General features: G+C 48.8%; 5 protein-coding genes across 5 annotated transcripts; 2 read left to right on the forward strand and 3 right to left on the reverse strand.

The window, feature by feature from the left end:
- Positions 1-293: 293 nt before the first annotated feature.
- Positions 294-2559, forward strand: BJ212DRAFT_1332204 (uncharacterized protein). The gene is made up of 14 exons (XM_041334799.1): positions 294-714; positions 769-861; positions 915-939; positions 991-1072; positions 1126-1158; positions 1214-1225; positions 1288-1301; positions 1352-1460; positions 1511-1653; positions 1705-1762; positions 1817-1884; positions 1938-1948; positions 1995-2225; positions 2274-2559. The coding sequence occupies exons 1-13, from the start codon at positions 689-691 to the stop codon at positions 2170-2172; spliced, it is 852 nt and encodes a 283-aa protein (XP_041196328.1). The 5' UTR covers positions 294-688; the 3' UTR covers positions 2173-2225; positions 2274-2559.
- Position 2560: 1 nt separating this feature from the next.
- On the forward strand, positions 2561-4603 carry BJ212DRAFT_1425821 (uncharacterized protein). The gene is made up of 4 exons (XM_041337658.1): positions 2561-3378; positions 3434-3701; positions 3755-4360; positions 4409-4603. Coding segments are annotated over exons 1-4 (1512 nt in total). The 5' UTR covers positions 2561-2741; the 3' UTR covers positions 4410-4603.
- On the reverse strand, positions 4525-6148 carry BJ212DRAFT_907523 (NADP-dependent oxidoreductase domain-containing protein). Its single transcript, XM_041344319.1, has 9 exons — positions 6027-6148; positions 5828-5974; positions 5722-5765; positions 5486-5665; positions 5415-5432; positions 5280-5360; positions 5138-5230; positions 4928-5081; positions 4525-4879 (listed from the first exon to the last, which is right to left on the reverse strand). The coding sequence occupies exons 1-9, from the start codon at positions 6051-6053 to the stop codon at positions 4652-4654; spliced, it is 972 nt and encodes a 323-aa protein (XP_041196330.1). The 5' UTR covers positions 6054-6148; the 3' UTR covers positions 4525-4651.
- A 425-nt stretch (positions 6149-6573) lies between these two features.
- On the reverse strand, positions 6574-9862 carry BJ212DRAFT_1265036 (fungal-specific transcription factor domain-containing protein; the record flags this gene model as incomplete). The annotated part of the gene is given in 14 exon segments (XM_041330456.1): positions 6574-7192; positions 7247-7270; positions 7320-7456; positions 7472-7743; positions 7800-7917; positions 7965-8124; positions 8175-8243; positions 8297-8454; positions 8501-8851; positions 8899-9252; positions 9304-9358; positions 9422-9441; positions 9498-9580; positions 9754-9862. The coding sequence occupies 14 exon segments, from the start codon at positions 9860-9862 to the stop codon at positions 6574-6576; spliced, it is 2529 nt and encodes an 842-aa protein (XP_041196331.1).
- A 593-nt stretch (positions 9863-10455) lies between these two features.
- BJ212DRAFT_1332256 (uncharacterized protein) lies at positions 10456-13817 on the reverse strand. The gene is made up of 5 exons (XM_041334800.1): positions 13454-13817; positions 13203-13406; positions 12813-13132; positions 11157-12679; positions 10456-11135 (listed from the first exon to the last, which is right to left on the reverse strand). The coding sequence occupies exons 1-5, from the start codon at positions 13545-13547 to the stop codon at positions 10934-10936; spliced, it is 2343 nt and encodes a 780-aa protein (XP_041196332.1). The 5' UTR covers positions 13548-13817; the 3' UTR covers positions 10456-10933.
- Between the last annotated feature and the right edge of the window lie 35 nt (positions 13818-13852).

Consider the following 13852-nt stretch of genomic DNA (forward strand, 5'->3'; position numbering starts at 1 on the left):
TCCACATCATCTTCTTCATTCTAGGAGTGACCGCCCAGACTCTTCCGAATTCTGGTCCGGTTTCACTGTGCCCCGGCCCCTAATACACTTAAAATATTTGTTCAGGTGAATCGAGCTCGTAGTAAAACAGCATCACTATTACAAGGGCTTCAAGCATCCGAGGCTGAACGAGTTTACCATGGTGAACCCGTCTTAGACCGAACAAGCCTTATATAATGACTCACTGATCACGGAAAGCAGGGTCACACGATAGGCTTTGTCGAGCTCCACCAAGCAAACAGATTTCTATATAGACTTGTTGAGCGGCAAGTTCCGAAATTTGGAAGGCCTAGTCACATCAGAACTGTTCTAGTACTGATAGTAACAGGCATGATATTCTGGCTCAGTGACTGTCGATACCCCGACCTTTGCTCTGGAGTCTGGGTCGACTCATGTAAATGTGCTCGGGGTCTACTTCAATATGACCGGTGACCTTCCAAAACAGAACAAACAAATCTCGTAATCCGTGCAGATTCTCAGAATATCAGCACCACCCTGACTTAAACCCTGAAAACGTACTCGCCCTAATCGGACGAGAATAAAATGCGGATGGGCCATCTACTCATATGAAAACGTTGCAGTATTTTCCCAGTCTCTTAGCCCCATCATCGCTTGAGGAGCTGAGCACTGCACGTTGATTGTGTCTAGCATGCCACTTACTGCTGCTGGCATCTCGTAGGTCTTGAAGTTCGTCAGATACCTGCTCGTCTTACCGGCGCACTCAATCAGGTTTGGCCCCTTGCTCGCAGGCTTTGCCCTTAACACAATCTTGTACGGCGCGCTGGTCACATCAGTGCTCTTATATTTCTCTTCCTTCAAAAGGTGAGCAATGTGATCAAATATGAATGCTCACTTTGTAATCAATTCTCTGCCAGCGACGGCGCATGGATACGACTTCTTGTATGAGGCATTTTTTAAATGGGTAGACAGCTGATTGATTTTACTTTTCAGGTGTCAGCCCTTTTATTGTTGTGCACCGCCAATGTCGTCCTGGAGTATGTCTTCTTGAATGGCACTCTCATCATCCACTTTGGTATGTTCATTCCTATCTATACTGGATGCAGAGTCCAAACAGGTTGCTACAAGGGGATCAATATGCATTGTCCAGAGCCAATTGGGGTATGTTGTTTCTTCATAATTCATCCGGCATGGTGATCTCATTCGACGTTTCCAGTTTTCTCCTTACGTGCGTACTTCTCTTCGGTAGTCATCTATTAGCATCTCAGTAATCGCCCATATCATTCTTAGTACCTGGCATCACGGTATTTTTTTTCTTCGATCGTAACCCTCTTGCCTGCTGACGGTGCACAAGGGTGTTATATCCACCCTTGTCCAGTTCTTCTTCGCCTGGAGAATTCGCATCTTGACGTCCAGTTTCTGGCTAGTTGGAATCATCGTCCTTCTCGCGAGTGCTGCATTCCGTAGGTAGTCTGACTGTTCAAACCCACCATTATTGTCTCATGGCTGCCAGTTTGTGGCATTGGAACCACAATTGCGATCAATATGGTGCCCGTGTTCACGCAGTTTCATAGGTTCGAAATCGTATTTGTCGTTGGCCTTGTCTCTTCTACTTTTGACAACCTCCTGATTACCGGGTTGCTTGTCCGTTCCCTGGTCTGTCATTGCTGGTTTTGATACGGGTATACATGCTTAAATATGCTACAGAGAGAACATAAAACTGGATTCATGGACACTGACCATATCATCAAAAAGATAATACGAGGTACGTGGCTTCCAGTCGGTTCCTATGTTAATGAGCGAAAATTTGGCATTTTAGTCGTTCTGCAGACGGGTTTGCTGACAGCAATATGGGCCCTTGTTGACCTGGCCGTATATATAGCGCTCGTGAGTCCGTTTGCTCGGTATTAAAGATCAACTTACATGTCTGGTTTCACCAGACTGATGGCATGTAAGTACGTCTTTCATATGCTTTTCGAAAAATTAATACTCCACAGGCATCTGGTCTTCAATCAATCTCTTGCACAATTTTACACAATTTCCCTTATGTCGACGTTGATAACCCGTCCACGAGACCATGCTTACACCGACTTCACTGTTGTGAATGGAGAGCAACCAGAGAGAAGGGTCCGTCATCTTTTTCTTGGCTCACAATGCCGAAGCTCCTTTCGATGATCAACAGCTAACCAGGATATCAGGATGCCCAAATTCCCCTTGAATATAGAAATGTAAGGGATATCCTGTCATACAAGATCTCGTGCTTAATCTCGACGTAGATTGATCGGAGAAGAAATTCTGAGTTGGTTTTTGACGTTGTCAGCCTAAAGAAATTCGACACGGTACACGATGCCACGGGCACTCGACAGTGACATATAGAATCCGACATGTATCATGCATGATGTCGCACTGTATTATTATGACTACCGCAAGCATGTAGATAGACTCATCTGTTCCATGTTCATGACATTACATTAACGTTCATGCATCCAGACCGAGTATATATTACATACATAATACATAAGCGGCCTCGTGGATAATATACTTGGCGATAAGCAAGTGCTTTACCTCATGAGGGTGGAGGCTTTACGTCTTGAAGGCGACTGCCTTCTCTTTATAGACTATCATCATCATCCACACCACAATGGCATCCGATTATTACGATGCGAGAGCGTTGGTTTTAAAAACGTTTAATCCTCACATGCTGTCTGCCCATCAAGTAGACCTCTCAGCCATCATCTAGAGCAATGGCATCAACCGTGGACCAAGCCGCTGTGCAATTCCCTCCTCTCTTGTCCAAGAAATTCAACATCACTGACATCAAACAAGACATGCTCAAGTGGGATAAGGAGTGGGAGGCGGCGATCGCATCATCAACAGCAGCAGACGTCCTCAAGGAGATTTCCCGTGTCTTGGATGATTCTTTTTTCGCTCTTGATGACCTGGAGTCCTTCCACTTGGATCTCCGCAACGTCCAAGAAGCCACAGCTCAAAGCCTGCGCAAGATCTTCCACGAAGGGCACTTTAAGACCATATGGTTGCTGCTGGATGCCTCTGAGCAGAGGAGACATATCCTTGAGGGCCTTGAGAAGGCATCTGAGGCACCTACGTTCTGGGGCCAAGATAGTCGTGCTCTTTGTCCGGAGGTCACAGTTTCGAACTTGCTATCGGAGGGTGGGAAGCGTTTTGTCGTTTTTCTTGCTCATTTCTTGGAGGTCTTCGAGTCGTCTGATCCAGCGCTCCTGCCAAACTCGTGGTGGGAACAGGCGTCGGATATGCCAAACCCATGGTGGGAACAGACAGCGCATGATGCTGAGAGAAAGAGATCCGAAAGCACAAAGATCGTGTTTGAAGTCGCAAGTATCAACAGGAACAAGTTCATTGGTGGGATTTCTCCCGCTCATCAAACACTGCGCATGTCTGAAAAATCAACTATTAGGTTTCTTCTTGCTGTTCTCGCTGGCGTCGATTTTACACGACATTACCCATCGTAGCAAGGGGATGAAAGATGTCCTGGCCGTCATGGAGAATACAGGAGCATATTTTGCCCATTCCTTAGCACAGGCAAAGTCCTCTCTCAGGGACAAGCCCCTTGTACGATGCGAGAACTGCACGAAGACACCAGAAGACATCGGACAAGGCGCTCGCTTCATGGTATGTAGTACTTGCAAATCGAAACTTCAGTTCGAAGTACATTATTGCTCTCAGTACGTACTAGTGCTATAATCTTCTTCATCATGTCTCATGTTTCATTCGCTAGATTCTGCCAGAACGAAGACTGGCCCATTCACAAAAAGGCCTGTGGCAAGAAGAAAGTTTCGAAAGGTCTCAGCGGAACCAAGGGTGACAACCTTTGGCAATTCAGTGGTCAATTGAGTCCAATCGCCGACATGATGCGTGATCTCCCAGGAAATCAGGATGGGACTGTGAGTCTCGCAAACATCGGCGTAAGTCCCTGTAAGGGCCAACGTTCCCCTGCTGCCGAGCGTCAAGCCAAGATGCTTGAAGCTGACAAAGATGCCGATTATTTCCTCTTCACTGCAAGCGATGTACCAGTTCGCTTTGTAATCGATGATCTGGGAGCGAAGATGATCTTCCGGATCAATCGGCGCATGTTCATGACGCAGACCGCAGATTCTGGCCTCGAGGCTGTAGCTGAGTACATACTCAAACACATGAGCGAATATCCTGGTTTGAGTCGGGACATCATCCTCAAGCAGCTCTGCGCGGAATACGGAAATAACACCACTGAAAAGGTAGTCGAGTGGGAGCGGAAAAGTCGAGAACGTGGAATCGGCACCGGCACAGTTATAGGGTCTCTGTCGAAGGATTTCATGAAGATATTTGGGCACACCATCTCCAACTGGTACGGGTTTTTGTTCTCGCTTGCCGGATTTTATTGATCTGTGTTTAGAGACGGCACATCGTCTTCTCAAGAGACTACGAATGCCTTCCGATCGTATCCGTCCAGCATTCCTTTAACCTGAAACGCTTGACCTAGTTCTTCAAGGATATTTTGTGTGTCGATAGAGTATACAGTACTTAATCGTCATGTTATTATCGTGGTGATAAACACCAAGTTCACGCTTATGCTAACTTCCAATTCAATCATCACTAAGTTTACTACACTTTTGACTATGCCTCGATGGCAAGAACCTCAACGCCAGTATAACGGGGTACTTCCGTGGGCCTTCACGATCCTGCAAGCCTCGTCAAGGGCATCGACAACATCCTGTGGGAGGGGCCCTTTCTCCGAATCAACACAATTTTGCTCTAATTGCGCTGCACTGCTAGCGCCTAAGATAATTCCGTCTTCTGGCGTCAGTAAAGAATGGTGTTGGCACCAACGAAGAGCAACCTCTGTAAGACGCAGACCGTGTCCATCCTGTCCAAGTCATTAGTTATGTAGACTGTCAGTAGCAGAGGGACATACGGCAGCGGCTTTCACAACCTCAAGAGCCTTAAGGTACCCTTCCGTAAGGTACCGTGCTCGGTACATCTGGCCCATCTTCGACTTCGGGTCAAAGCGACCACCCTTGGGAGCTACCTCCTCGGTGGAAAGCACTTTACCTGCAAAAAGACCACCGCTACATCTTGTGATGAGGCTTCCATCCAGATAATATTATTCTCGAACCCCACTCACGCTAATGGGTTGTAACTGACGAGCCGCAAGCCATACTTCCGGCAGCAAGGGACGAGCTCAGGCTCCATCTCCCGGGTGATCGCGTTGTACATCCTACGTGCGTCATGAGTACTTGCTATTACAGCTGGACAGTTGCACTAACACCTGGTAAATCTTTGGTAGCACATAATTATTCGCTTTGCAGATCCCGACAATTTCTGCAACCTCCCAAGCTGCAAAGTTACTGTTTTATGACTTAGTACTTGAACTTGGAAGAGTATTCAACGAACACACTCACCTCAGACCAAATATCTCGCTGGTGGGTCAGTCAGATTCCATTCCTTCATTTGGAGGGACGTGGACACTCACAACCGACCCTCTGTATAGAGCTTGTTAATCTCTCGTACAGTGTCCTCAAATGGAACACTGCGATCGGGTGCGTGCAAATACAAGACCCGGACTTTGTCACGCTTCAGATATTGGAGGGACGTGAGGAAAGTAGACCGCAATGCACGCGGGCTGTGATCTCCCGGAGTGACAGGGTACACTCTACCCCATCAAGTCAGCACATGTCTCAGGCCACAGCGTAAAACCATACGACGCACTTGGTGTCGATTGTCGCATTCTTCAAATCGAGCCTGGCCAAGATCTGGCGTGAAAACCATTCAGTTGGCGCTAGGGTTGTGACGTTCAACGCGTCAGCATGCCCACCTGTTCAGTGGTGCCCTCGGCATACATGCGTGCCGTGTCCACTTCAGTATGACCGTGACTGAAGAAGATGTCTAGGATTTCCTGACAGTCCTTCTCGCTGGACGTCCGCACTCCGTTCATGCCTTCGAACCCCATGGTCATCGTCCCCTTTCCTCATACATATCAGCGCGATATTTAAGGAAATATTCAAGTTCCTTACAAAAAGAAGAGGAATGCGGGTCGACATGTTAGAAATGGACAAGTTATTCAAACTAACTCAGCTGGTGGTGATGGTTTCAACAAAGTGTTAGCTTTGTGACTTTGTTAGTTTCGGGAGACTTGAACATACATATCTCAGGCGGACTCCCGCTTTCCTGATGGCTTCTTGTCATGTGTACAAGTCTACGGAAAGGCTACAGAGATGAGGCGACTCGTTGGCCTCATGATAGTATCTATATACAGAGAGATAAGATAATAAGATGCTGCCACGTGTTCCTCGAAAACTATACAATTTATACAATATCTACGTAAGGCCAGTGCAGCATGTACTTCTCACTACATTAGGGCATTATCACACATGTATAATCGAAGCAAGCCGAGAATAAGAAAAAGAACACAACTGTGAAGTTTAATGCCCATGCCTCGAGTGTGAAGCTGAACCATCAGGGGTTTACCATCTCAGATACATTCGTGATGTACGTTCCCCAGTCATTAAGCCTGTGTATTTATCAGCAGGGGCAATTTGAATTAGCCCAAATGAGCATGACTTACTCAAAACCAGTGGGAGCGTTGGACCACATAGCAATCGTGTCCGTGTTCATACAGCTCGCTCCAGGATGCGGAAGCACATTATGCTGATGTGTTCCATCCATCATACTCTGCATCCCCTGAGGGTCGCCGTCATAAGACGAGGGAGCGGGGGTCCCTGATTGATATTGCGCCGGATACTGGCTCATCTGCTCGTAGAACATATCATCCATGCTGTACGCGGCAGAAACAGTGGCCTGCGAATAATCTTGAGGCGGGGACATATTTTGTATAGAAGTCTGCGTAGCGTGTGGTTGCACCGGATTCCCACCCCCGTGAGAGTACCACATATTACTGTCAGACGAGCTAAAGTTCACTTGTCCATAGAGCGGTAGGCGCCCAAGATCATTGCTGTAGAGTGGAAGATCAAATGAGCTCACAGGCTTCGAGCGGGTGTGTGCAGCTGCTTCGCGTATGATGCGGCGCGATCCCGCGATGGTGCGGGGTACCTCTGATAGTGAAGTCGTAGGTGGGGCAGATATTGGACTATCTGAATCACGTTCACGTTTCGTTCTGCTAGGAGGACTGGGCTGGGGCAGCGGAAGGTCACCGACAGATGCCAGTTCATACAGGATATCCCTTCATTATAGTTTGAGCCCTCACCGAAGAAAATAAAAATAAAAATGTACATACCACAAACGACCAGCGGAGTGCCAGCTATGAATTAATGAGAAACATTCTTCCGCAGTAAAAAAAGTCGACAGACCGTTTTTCGCACGACTTCAGGATGGCCATGCACTTGTGCACGTCTGTCATCTCCTTCGTAGGATCAGTGTATAGTCCAGAACGTTTTCCACCCCAGATATTCAGGAGCAAGACAATACCTGCCGTGAACGCAGGCATCTAAAGTAGTATTACGATGTACTGAACACAAGGGATCGAAATTCCTTGACATACCTGCGAATAAGGCACCAGCTTACCAGATCGACATCGAAATATATCCATGACGTGGCTGCAAGATCGAGCAGCATTTGTACAGATTGCCAAGGAAGGGAAAGACAGAGGAGATGGTTTTCGGGGTGACGGAATGAATGGGCGGTGGATGAGAATCTGGACATGATAGTAACTGGAATAGAGGGAATACGACTGCAGGAAAAAGTCATTAATTTCCATATTAGGGTCCCATCTGACTTTAGGTCGTAGATTTTAGCAGCAGAGATAACGAAGTCCAAGGTAAGATACATACGGTGATCAGGAACAGCGTCGACCCATCTATTAAGCGCAGAATCAAGTTCTGCAACTATTTGCTGCTCCCACTGCTGCCCAACGAAGCCAAGCAGTATTTTCAGCTTGTTGATCGAATACTGCAGCACGTCATTAGTCGATGGTTCTTATACGAGAAATTACATACGATAGTACGAAGAGCAAATGCGAGTATGTGGTCAAGCTTCAGTATATTGACAAAGTACGATATCAGAGAAGGTTTGCCAGGAGGTTGCTTGAACACTTGGTCCGGGTCCGGGTGTTCCCAGTAGTCGTCATCACATTCAAGAGGCATGTCAAGATCGAAGCTATGATTTCGGTCAGCTTCGTATCTTCAGAGTGACGCAGATAAACCCACTCTTCATCCTGTATCGCACACGGTCGTCCCAACGATGAGCTCACCAATCGGTCTAGGCAGATGAGAACCCTGACACAAAACATTGAGCCACAATGTGCGACGGCAAATTATTCGAACCATACCAGAATGCACGTTTCCAAAGCTCCTCTTCGACAGTGGGTTTATGGCCGTAAGCCTTGCGGCGATGGGCACCAACATCCTGCGCAAGACGTATACCAATTCCAACGATGGTCCAACATGCCTGCGGAGCCGAAGTCCCCATCAAGTAGATCACAGATAGCTAGGTGCGAGTTAGTACAAAGAAGGAGCGCTGACTCGACACCTACACAATGTACTTGGAGGTCCTCCAGACGTGGTGGCCCAAGCAAGGTCTTCCTGACCATCTGCACCTGTTCAAAAAACTTCCATCCCGACGAATGTTCGCTCTGGCCTTCCAAACAGACGCGGCGATCGTCAGAGAAGCGCGAGCCCACGGCAAGGACCAATAAATACACCGCCCCAAATGTCATGTCTCGGTGGTGGTGCCCCTGTGCCACCTTGCGCTCAAAGGTTGGCCGGTGTAGCAGGGGACTCAGAACATTACAGTGCGTGAAATAGAGATCGACAAGGGAGGTAGCAAGATCTTCCTGAGGAAAGTTATAGATCGCCTCAACAACATCCTTTGCGCCCAGCTCCCACTTGATGAAATGTCAACTCTAGAAACAAAAGCTATGACTATACGCACAGGGAAGGTTCCACGAAACTCAGGGCGACCTTTGTGTTGCCTAAAGTCAGGTAGGATATCTTCATCGCCAGTGTACTCCTTTTTGAGGTCGATAGCTTTCTGGATTAGCGTCACACCGCTGGATTTTCCAAAGAAACGGGATAAATTTGGATTGATAGACATGTTCTGCATGTGATCAGCGAGGCGGACGGATACTATATCGTCATCATCACTGGTTACGAGATCTTCGAGAGGAGTGGTAGCATAAGGGCTCATGACATGGCTGGTTGAGCCATTCATATTGCCTTTTTGCCAGGTCTCCCTGTCCAAGGGTCCGCCTCCGAGCTCCTGAGAGAAGTCGGCGTCAGGGCAGACCTGGGTTGGAGTGAGCGACGATCATGGAGAGTATCTGCGCAACAAACCGACCTTTTTCAGAAGCTTCTCCATCTTCTCCAAACGATTCTCCAGGCTCTCGACATACCTAAGTCATCGTCAATGGCAAGTACCTCGGGTGAATGTGGGAAACGCATTGCTTCACACTTACCCCTTTGGGGGACCTCGTTTCTAGAGTAGGGTGCGTCAGGCGCTACTCGAGGAGATGACCGAGAGGGAGAACACACCTTTGCGGCCTCTACGTACGTACATTCAAAATTATACGCAATGCAATTGGAACATCGGTTCCCTGGCATCTGACTTCCATCGCCTTAAAACGAACACACAAAGCCAAAAACATAATAGCAAGAGAGGACATGGTCAATTTTACTGATGGGATGACCGCCGGGGGGCGAGAGGTAACGAGGCTGACTCACATCGGACTGTATCAGACGGCCAAAATTAACGGCGGGCCTTGTACAATCCAAGACAAGCAGTACTTACTCTTCTTGCGTCTACATATGTCACACGCCCTTTGCACTCGTCGTTTTTTGGAACCAGGTAAGGTTGAGGCATTATCGTGCTCGTTGTACTCGTCTTCTGCGGATGACATGGCGGAATGGGTTTGAGCCCTTGCGGGGATTGCATAGGCTGTATCAGGGTTCACGTGGTACTGAGTACACTGACCTGAGAGAAAATTAATGTCAATAATAATGATGCGTACTCAAGCCGATGATATTCGTAACCCAGGACCCTACGGCATGGGAGCGCAAGTTTCATAATATTCATTTCACTTTCATGCACTACTTATCTTCCAAATGTGCCACAGTCGCAGTATCGTCGTCAGTTCAAAATCGGGCTGATCATTAAATTGTCTGCAATTGATGGTCAAGCTTAAGTTTTTCCGAGTCCATATGATATTCATCAGGCTGCCGCTGGGAACAAAGTGTCTAAATTTATCAGGGGGTTATTTATTTATTTTAATTTCATATTATATTAATAATTACTAATGGGTGGCAATGTCCAGATGCAACACTTGTAGGTCAGCTACTCCGCTGACTCCACTGATAGATGACTCAGATCTCAGATCCGTCACTGACAGAAATCATGCATGGCCGCCATCAGCTGGGGTTGGTGCCCTTTGTGGAGTATTGGTGCCTGGTCAGTGACTTCCCCAACATTCCACAACACGTACAACTAAATCCGTAAACGGAAACACCACTGGTCATTACCTAATATACGTACAACTTGGCGGGTACACACTATGAGTACATAAGGCAAGGGTTCGAAAGCAAATTGAACACAACACCCTAATCCATAGGAATAACTACCTGGTAATTAAGGTGACTACTATTACAACGTAAATGGACAGCGAGGATGACGGAGTATGACATGCAAGTGCAAATTATATGTGGGAAATGCAACGATAAGAGGAAGGTCGGGGGGAAGCGCAGCATAAGGATGAGTAAAACGCGCGGCAGAGGGAGGGAAACCGCGCCCTGCAGTATCAGTAGCATGTTCGCGAATGGAGCATGGGAGTGCTAAAGTACGATAGAAAAGAGAGATAAACGCAACCGTGCCGCGTGATTAGAGGACAAGACAACGAGAAAAAGAGACCCCATAACATATGCGAGAGACACCAGATTATAGAAGATCCACGTGTTGGCAGAATTCAGCAAGAAAATCACCACCCCGAGTAGTGGTAGTCGTCCGCCCAACTTCGATTTCGAGCCATTGCGCGACGCCTGCGCTCATCCCTATCCTGAGCCTCTGCACTCATAGTAGCGCTAGGATTCTCGCCCATGGAAGTTGTCGAAGCAAGCGGTCGCAACCCACCAAGTACGCCATTGGTCGCGCGTCTTGCGTTTGCAGCTGGGTTGGTAGTACTGCTTACCTGCCGCTCCCACAATAATTGCCTCCGCATGCTCTCTGACAGCTCTGTCCGAAGCATTATTCGCCGGGTTGTGCGCGGCGTCATGGGTAGTGCGGGAGCGGGAAGGTTATAGGGATGACCGAGGGGTATAGGTGCCGTGGATTGTGCAGCAGGAGCGACGTGATTTTCTGCCACACGTACATGCGTATGCTGAGCCAGTTGCGACGCAATGCCATTTTCCGGTGCGCGCCGCGACATTAGCGCTTGAAGTCTCTGCTGTGCCACACTGCGCGATACCTGGATTTTATCGTCATCATCGTCGTCCCCACCACTCTCATCTTCCATCTCTTCTTCTTTCGGGCGTCCCTTTGGCCTATACCCCCCTTTCTCGTTCTCTTTCCCCCTCATTCCAGACGATGGGGGCTTCGAACTCGACGTGGCAGTGATTTGCGCAGCCAGGGGTAACGCCGCCGAACTTTTACTTGTCTGCAGCCTCACAGGCCCTGCAAATCCACTAACGCTCCTTTGTGGAGCCTGCGCCTGCTCAGCTTGACGCTGCACTTGCCGTTGCATCCGTACAAGATCCGCGGTTGATTGACTCAAACGACACGGATGATTCGGCGGGAATATCGCAGGATTAGGGTTCATGAGCTGCGAAAGTAGCCCCGATTGCGTGCGATTGAGATTCGAGTACGAACGCTTGGGAACCTTTGCGAAGAGGTCACGTTGGCGCTGAGCCTCCCGTGCAGCTCCGCGCAGCCCAGCTTCATTGGCTTCATGGGCTTTGTCCTCAGCGTCCATATCCTCAGAGGCCCATCCAGAGTCATCCGCATCAGTAGTTTCGTAGTCTTCCTCAGAGGTACTAGCTACAACGATGGTTTTTCGTTGTTGGGGACCCGTGGCGGTACTTGCATTAGCAGCAGCATTGCCAACCCCGTTGGCGTTTCCGTTGGCTACGGTGTTGCCATTCGCAGCAGGGAGAGGAGCCACGATCGGACGGGCAGGTTTTAAATTGATAGCTGTCATACCGTCAAGCATAGCGCCCAATCCATTAACCACAGGAGCAGGTGGAGGCGGGGGCGGAGTGAGCTTCGCCGAGCTCCCATGAGCAGACTTGGACCCGTTCGATGAGTTTGAACCAATATTAAACATCGCACGCGGTTTACTATCCTGAATCGAATGCTTGCGCTGAATCGAAGGACCGATGTGCCTTGCCGAGTGGGTCCGTTTTGCCAAAGGTGGCCGGGCAGATGATCTCCCCAATTCCTTACCCTTCTTGGGCTTAGTACTAGCACGATCTTTCTCCTTCGGCTCTTTCGTTACTCCTTTCTCATTATCAGTGCTGTACATCTGACTGGAGGCCGCGCTCGACGCATCGAACAAATCAACATGGCTCTTTCCACTCTCCGTTGAGCCGTCGCGTTCCGGGGACGCATCCTCAGGGCTCTGCTGTAAGAAAAACCTTCCAGAGATCTTCGAGGACTCGGCGCCTCGGGCCGGGGACGGTAATAGTTCGTCAGGTGGAGGTGACTGCGGGAGCGGCTTGTTCCGCTTGCGCTTGACGTTTCATCATTAGTGCGGGCGAGGGAAGCGGCGGTAGAAGAAACGTTGATGGTGGCTGTGAAGCGCCAGTTGGTTCTTCACTGAGGGAAGGCGTCATCGGTGGAGTAGGTTGGGGCGTGGGGTTGACAACGACGACGCGCGGAAAGTAAGCTTCTGCAGAGGTAGGCGTCGAGGGAAGCTGAACGGAGGGTACGGTAGCTTGTTGAAGCGAACACGGTGATGGCGTCTTGTCGGGTATAAGGATATTATTTGGCAACATGTCTATTATTATTCGGCCTGCAAACGAAGACGATTTGGGGCGGAAGGAAGTGGTGAGAAGCGGTGCTACGGGGGTGCCTGATGAGAATTGAGATGTGCGCAGGCGCTCAGGAACAACAGGGCTCGTTGTAGATGCAGGGGATGGAGGATGTTGATATACGGATGTCGAATGCGGGCAAGGGAGTGTGCCTACATGTGCGGAACGCAAGGAGAACGCGAGATGAGCAACGACGAAAAAGGAAATAATCCTCGGACATACCTGAAGGCTGGACTACCTTGACAGGGTCGGTAAGGGGGAAGAACAAGCTACGGGTATCGGACGATACTTTGGGATTCGAGACGGAGTCCGGCGTAGGCGGCAGGTATGACTGCTGAGCTAGAATAAGCTCACGGTGCCATAGCCTCCAAGAGATATTCTCCAGTCTTCGGCCATCCTGAAGTGACTCCTTGCACTTTGTGAAAACTAGAAAGAGAGTTAGAAAGCTAAATGATGACGCAGTCAAAACTTACTAGTCCAGAGAGCTGAGAGGGCATCTTGCCCTTGAAGATCTTTCACTGCATCGGGTGCGACAGAGAGAACAGGTGTAGGTAAGGTTGTGAGCATGGAGATGGGGCGAAGTCAAGGACGTTAGAAGATACAAGCGCCTTTGGGGACTATAATCAACGTTTGAAATCGCGAGAAGACCCTGCTAGAAATCCTAGTTATTCTAGAATGAGGAATTCACGGAATTCTGGTATTTAGTTTACCGGACCAGATATCGGACTTGACAGATATCAGGCGCTGGTCTTAACACGCCCTTGCAAGACCTTGTATGGTCTTGAATGTAAGAAGAGAAGGATGTGAGAGAGAGCTGCTTGAAGAGTGAGGTTTCATTGAAACCACTTGTCCCGATTTGCACCTTGTGGCCC

The sequence above is a fragment of the Suillus subaureus genome (genome assembly GCF_016647635.1).
Source record: "Suillus subaureus strain MN1 chromosome Unknown BJ212scaffold_6, whole genome shotgun sequence".
NCBI classification, from domain to species: Eukaryota; Fungi; Basidiomycota; class Agaricomycetes; order Boletales; family Suillaceae; genus Suillus; species Suillus subaureus.